General features: G+C 41.3%; 1 protein-coding gene across 2 annotated transcripts in view; it reads right to left on the bottom strand.

Annotated features, from left to right (window-relative positions):
• galnt14 (UDP-N-acetyl-alpha-D-galactosamine:polypeptide N-acetylgalactosaminyltransferase 14 (GalNAc-T14)) overlaps positions 1–6,906 on the bottom strand; it is a 244,066-nt gene that overhangs the window by 189,253 nt on the left and 47,907 nt on the right. For both annotated transcript variants that reach the window (XM_005753112.1, XM_005753113.1), the window contains exon 2: positions 3,784–3,953. In XM_005753112.1, coding sequence (XP_005753169.1) covers positions 3,784–3,953 — 170 coding nt within the window. The remainder of the gene's footprint in view (positions 1–3,783; positions 3,954–6,906) is intronic.

Below are 6,906 nucleotides of genomic sequence, written 5' to 3'. Positions count from 1 at the left end.
TGCCCAAATATCAAAGAGAAATTAAAAATGCATGCTGTGGAAGAGTTCGGGTCTTGGGAGGTTAATCACACAGCAAACACTGGCTCACATACACATGTGCAAAACAGGACAACGGATGTTCAAGCTGGACATTTACTTCATATACTATGAAGTAATATACTATACATATACTAGTAAAAAAAATCATGAAAAAAATGAAATGGATTGCGATCTGTAATCATGTTTTGTGGTATGGGACATCAACGCCCCTCCATGAGCAGCACCAAAACCCTCAAAGAGAACAGAACTGGGATGAAGATGGGTTGCAAAGCAGCTTGTAGACACACTTTAAGCAAGCTGAAGGAGCTTAAACTGTCACGGTTAGGTGGTCCTCACCGATTACCTTGCCATTTTTTGGGGGTGTTTGTGTGTACTGCGTTGTGTTCTCCTCTCCATCTTGTGCATGTGTTTTGCTGCGGAGACATGTACCTCCGGAAGCCGTGGCACGGCACGGCAGCTGACCGGAGGGGAGGGTCCGGAGCTGGAAGCGTCGCACCTGTACGTAATTATTTCGCCGGCTACAACTGATCTGAAGCAGCCCTATTTAACGGTGCAGTCGAGTCACAACCAACGCTGGAACGTTGAACTAAACCGGGTAGCGTAATCGTGGCTAGTATACTCAGCTTGTGAAAGAGAGAACGGTTGAGTTACAGTGCGTGTGTTTTTCTCATCTGCCCCCAGGATTCAGAGATCGGAGGAGGAGCCGGCACAAGGAGCGGTTTTGGATTATTACAGCACTGTCACAGATTGGAGAAGTCAAGGAGCGGTTTTGGATAATTACTGCACTGCTCTTTCTGGATTACAGACTCGAACTATTGACTCACCTTTTCACTGTGAATAAATTCACTGTCACTCTGCAAGAAGTCTCGCACCTGAGTCCTTTACTTCCATTTCACCATGACATAAACAGCATAACGAATGTCTGAAGAAAGTAGCATGTTGAACATTTGTCAACTGGATGCTTAGAAGGGCATGACCTAAAGCTACACTCAAATCCATTATCTATTATGAGACTAAATAAAGTAAGTTTTCCCCGATGTTTGAAGTAAGTAACTAAGTAAGTAAAATTTATTTATATAGCGCTTTTGACAGATAAAAATCACAAAGTGCTTTACAACACAGGAAATGGGAATATAAAAACAATATAACAGTAAATAAAACAATGTAAAACAATAAAACTATAAAACAGCATAAGAAGAAATTAATCAAATGCTTTTCTAAATACAAATGTCTTCAGCTGTTTCTTAAAAGAATCAATGGAGTCCGTGCAGCGAAGAGACAGTGGGAGAGAATTCCACAACCATGGTGCCACAGTCTGAAAGGCCCGATCCCCACGAGTTTTAAAACGAGTGCGCGGTACCACCAGCAGTCTCTGATCTAATGACCTTAAAGCCCGAGAAGATGTATGTGGTTTCAGCAGGTCAGATAAATATTGAGGAGCCTGACCATGTAGGGCCCTAAAGGTTAGAACTAAAATTTTAAAATGAAACCTAAAATTTACAGGCAACCAGTGAAGGGAGGCCAAGACTGGAGTGATATGCGATCTTCTCTTGGTGCCTGTTAAGAGACGTGCTGCAGCATTCTGCACAGTCTGAAGACGATTTAAGGCTGATTTGTTAAAACAAGTAAAAAGGCCATTACAGTAGTCTAAACGAGAAGAAATAAAAGCATGAATAATCATCTCAAGTTCAAGCTTTGATACCATTAGTCTGGGTTTAGAAATATTCCGTAAATGATAAAAACAGTTTCGGACCAGCTGCTTAGAACGCTGCTCGAGCGACATCGAGCTGTCAAATACGACACCGAGATATCTAAGGCTTGATTTTACATAAGGGTCTAAGAAGCTGATATTCTGTCTAATTTATGGGACCATGTGGTCTGGAGCAATAATTAGAGTTCCATGTCACTGAGGTCCATTAAGGAAAAAGGGGGGGGGGGGGCATAGCAAAAACCTATAAATCTATATATTAACAGACACTATCTCTACTTTTAAGATTAGGCTTAAAACTTTCCTTTTTGCTAAAGCATATAGTTAGGGCTGGACCAGGTGACCCTGAATCCTCCCTTAGTTATGCTGCAATAGACATAGGCTGCCGGGGGATTCCCATGATGCATTGAGTTTTTCCTTTCCAGTCACCTTTCTCACTCACTATGTATTAACAGACCTCTCTGCATTGAATCATATCTGTTATTAACCTCTGTCTCTCTTCCACAGCATGTCTTTTATCCTGTCTTCCTTCTCTCACCCCAACCGGTCGCAGCAGATGGCCGCCCCTCCCTGAGCCTGGTTCTGTCGGAGGTTTCTTCCTGTTAAAAGGGAGTTTTTCCTTCCCACTGTTGCCAAAGTGCTTGCTCATAGGGGGTCATATGATTGTTGGGTTTTTTTTCTCTGTATCTATGAAGCGCCTTGAGGCGACTTATGTTGTGATTTGGCGCTATATAAATAAAATTGAATTGAATTGAATATATAAACTGTTAAAAAAATCCTTTTCACTCCATTTTTCATTTTATGTTCCCACAGCTTCTGTTATTCCCTGATTTAATTAAAGATCTAAGATATATTGCACAACTCAGGTGGATCCAGTGCATCTCACTGCCGCTTAGAGACTCCTGAAAAACTTTTGGTACTGCAGTTTGGTACTTACTGTTTTGATCTAAAATGAAGACAGATTCAACATTGGCATGGCTTTTTTTTCTTCGCTTAATGTTATTTCCGTCAGTCAGAAAGAGATTTTGCACTATTTTTTTAGCACGAGAGAAAGTTTGCAAACTAGATGCAATCCTGGTTCTGCTTTGAAATCAAGGAGCAAACAGACCACCCAGTGTGTGGGTTAATCATTAGAAACTACGTCGGGTGGATAAACTTTGCTCCCAGACTTTCTAGGCACATCAATTATGGCTGGGTGAGAAAAACCCAGGAAACAAAACTCAAAAAAAAATTGTAAAAAGAAAAAAATTATATATCAATGCAAAGACGTGGCTTTGTTGTTGAAAGCCTAATAGAAACAGAATCTCAGCAAAAAAGCCGTGTTTGTGTATCCCACACGATCTCAACCAACAACACTGGACCTCTGAACGCCTTCTACAAGTGCCTGGAAGTTTTTATCTCCTGAAATATACAAGTAGGGAGCTGCTGTCAATGCGGCAAGCTCCTTATCTTCCTGCTGAGCGTCTTTCCAACAGAGGAAGACGGCGCTCTGCTAAGAGGATTTCTATTTTGGTTTAATTTAATTTCTTAGCGGACAGACGGATTGTAATTTGGTGGTTTCTCTATGAAAACGTGTTGGTTCCATAATCTAAATTTGTTTTAGTACAGATAGGGGATTCATTACGAACTCCAGGAGTTGCTGCTTTAATTCGGTGCGTGCGCGCTTATGTGCGCACACATACCTGTAATACTAAAAGCTGATCTGTGGTGTTGTTGTGTGTTTGTTGATGTGTTTGTTTATGCCTGCAGGCAACATGAGTTTGTTTTGTGTGATAAGCTCTCCTTTTATGCAGGGATGCAAACTTGTGATAGATTTATACATAACTCTGTAGAGTCTGCCTGTAATAAATAGATTCCTCCAGAGGTTTGTCTTTCAGGTGCTGCAGAAACATTTTGCTACAAAGAATCTGCACTTTCTCAAGCTCGTCTGCCGTCTTTAACACAACACACATGTTGTATTGTGTCAGACTTCTCTGTGTGTTGTCATTTATACTTGTGCATGTTCGTTTTATATACTGCACTCTGTGGTTTTGTACCTGTAGTGTCGAGTGTCTCTCAGGGCTCGATCACTGGGGATGCGTTCACTCTCTCTCTGGTTGAAAGCGTACAGAGTGTACGGGTCGTCTCCGGGCTTCCAGCGCCGAGCGCTCAGGTAACTCCGCTCATCAAAGCCCTCCAACATGTCCTCCCACTCTGCATCTGAAATCTGGAAATCAGTCAAAGCCGTTAAAACGAGAACTAATGATCACATGTAAAAGAGAAATGCACTCTCATCAAATTTGATGCGGTATAACAGAAGACAGAAGATGCAGTTTCTGTTTGTTAAATCAAAATATTAAATAAATCAGTTTGCTCTGTTTTATTTCAGTTATATCAGCCTACGTGCTGAAAATGAAGCCAACAAGAAGTGCCAAACGGTCACTTGAGACAGGCTGCAAAAGGGAGTCATTCCCCTGAGGTGCCCGTGCTAAAACATCCAACTTAGACCATGAAAAAAAATGTGTTTTAATGTGGCATAAAAAATGTGTCTTGTCTTTAGAGCCCATCACTCCTTTTTTAATAACTGCATTAGGACTAAACTTTGTTTTTTAACTCACTCATGTTGGATTTTCCTCAGGCTTAATGGTGAGTGTTTCGACTGACACGCGTAGCTGCTAGCTGTGTGCTAGTGATAAATATGGTTGCCGTGTGGTACAGCCCTTCCAACAAGTCTGTGCTTAAGTTTTGGTGAATGAGAGTCTAGCATTGTATTAGTCTGACATGTTAATTAGCGGACACATGTGATTAAAATGGCAATTTCTGGTTCCTGAACAATGGTGCAGTAGAAACGAGTTAGCTTGCAGTGGGCAAATGCATGAGGCAGTCAACACAATGAAAAGATCTACCATGTGTTCAAAATCATCTTTGACATATAAGAAAAGAAACAACGTGATGTAATCTTTAAAAAAAAAAGCATCAGGTTCACAGTTATCTTTTTCTATTTTATCAGTCATCAGAACATTTGAACTAGTGAACGTTGGATTTATTCACACATGTTCTTTGCTGCTTACAGCAGAGGGCTTTTTAAAAGCATCTGAAGAGCTTTTAGGGGTCATTTTATTTAAGGGAGATTCAGAGAGCTTTTCAGTTCCTGCTTTTTGGTATTTAACAAGATGAAGGCCGTGCTTCAGTTTTTCATCCTCTTTGCTGCCTGCTTATTTTGTGACTAAACGCTGCATTTTTGTCTCTCGGCAGCTTGTTTGGTTTGTACTTTGATGTTGTAATTCTTCATTATGTGATGCTCTAAATCTGAACTATCCAAACAAACAAACATAGAAAAGGGGTGCACCACTTTTCCTCTTCTTGTTACAGACATTTAAGGGCACAAATCAGCCAAATACACCTCTAAATAACAGCTTTTCACACATAGTGCCTGCATGTTATTGCATTGTTGCACTGCTGCCAGCATTGTGAAAAGCCCAGTTTGGATGTAGCTTGTTAGCCAGTCAACAGATCAATGAGGCAATTAGTCATCAAGTCAGTCATCCAGCATGATGATCAATTAAATGTGTCAATGCAGTATTGCATGAAAAAGAGAGGCCCCAGTCACACAGGCCAAGACACCTGTCAGCAACCGTGAGGCAACCACCGGCCACGAGGGAAAAATGTACATTCCCCGACCAGTTGGCAAGTGGTTACTGGAAGGTCACAGGTGTGCAGTGCAGAGGTGTGCAGAGCGGCAAACACTGCAAACTGTGAAAAACTAGAAACAAACTGTTTGCATTCAATAAGCAATAGGGCATTTCGTTGCCTTGTACTTGTGACATGACAATAAAGTTGAATTCTATTCCATCCATCCACTTATCCTTTTCAGGGTCGCGGGGGGCGCTGGAGCCTATCCCAGCTGTTATAGGGCGAAAGGCGGGGTACACCCTGGACAGGTTGCCAGTCTATCGCAGGGCTAACACATAGGGACAGACAACCATTCACACCTAGTGGCAATTTGGATTATCCAATTAACCTATCCCCACAAGCTGCATGTCTTTGGACGGTGGGAGGAAGCCGGAGTACCCGGAGAGAACATGCAAACTCCACACAGAAAGACCCCAGCCTGATGGTGGAATTGAACTCAGGACCTTCTTGCTGTGCGGCAACAGTGCTAACCACCGTGCCACCGTGCTGCCTTTCTATTCTATTCTATTCTATTCTATTCTAAGGCACAACTTACTTTGAAGGGGAGCGTTCCTAGTTTCTGGTTTGCCTCACAAATTGGTAATTAGTAGTGAAAGTATCACTAACGCTCAGAGAGTACATTATGAGTTTGGTGCAGTACACTCTTTCCAGCAACCACTTGCCAGCTAGTTGGGGATTATACATTTTTTCCATAGCAATTGGAGGTCATCAGGGGGTCATCAACTGGTCTCTAGACCTGTGGGACTGAAAGCCTAGTGATCGTTACTGGTGCTTACAGGGACTATTCTCAGTCTTCTAACTTACACCAAAATAAATTAGCATCAGACTGGCGTAAAAATGAGCTAAATTCACTGCTCTATGTCCAACGCAGGCAAAACATGACAACTTTCAAATTAGCTCCAACAGATATGTTTAGGAGTAAAATCACAACGTGTGCTGGAGATACAGAATATTATTTGTCTCTTTGTGTTTAAGATCATTTTGGTCAAAGGAGAGGCGGGTGTTTATGATGCTACAACTATAACCCGTCCAAAATCATTTAAACACTTTAACATTGTGACTCTTTAATTCAGCTCACAGATGTTTTCGTTTTTCGCACGTTTACCATAAAATATGCAAATAAACAATGTTTGATGCTCTTGTGGGTTTTGAGGGCTTTAAGAGCAAAGGGGAAACAAAAATGAAACAAAAAAATCGTCTGGTACACCATTACTTTGTAATTCTGGTACACCACGCAAGACTGATGCAAGTTTTCTAACCTTCAAAAACACTGGCATCAGCTCATATCAGTAATGTATGAAAATCATATGCAGAGACTTAAAAAAAAAGCTACTTGAGATACAGTAGGTAATCCATCTTGCCTGTAGTTTTTTTGTCACTTACTACTAAGTGGTAATGAACATGCATTCAATTCATTTTGACATCTGAGAATTGATGGTTGGCTGCTGAACTGTTCTGCATTCATGATTTTGGTGGTTGGAAAATAC

This window comes from Pundamilia nyererei, unplaced genomic scaffold (genome assembly GCF_000239375.1).
Source record: "Pundamilia nyererei isolate P.nyererei 1_Seehausen unplaced genomic scaffold, PunNye1.0 scaffold00404, whole genome shotgun sequence".
In the NCBI taxonomy this organism is placed as follows: Eukaryota; Metazoa; Chordata; class Actinopteri; order Cichliformes; family Cichlidae; genus Pundamilia; species Pundamilia nyererei.
This window is presented reverse-complemented; position numbering and strand designations above follow the sequence as displayed.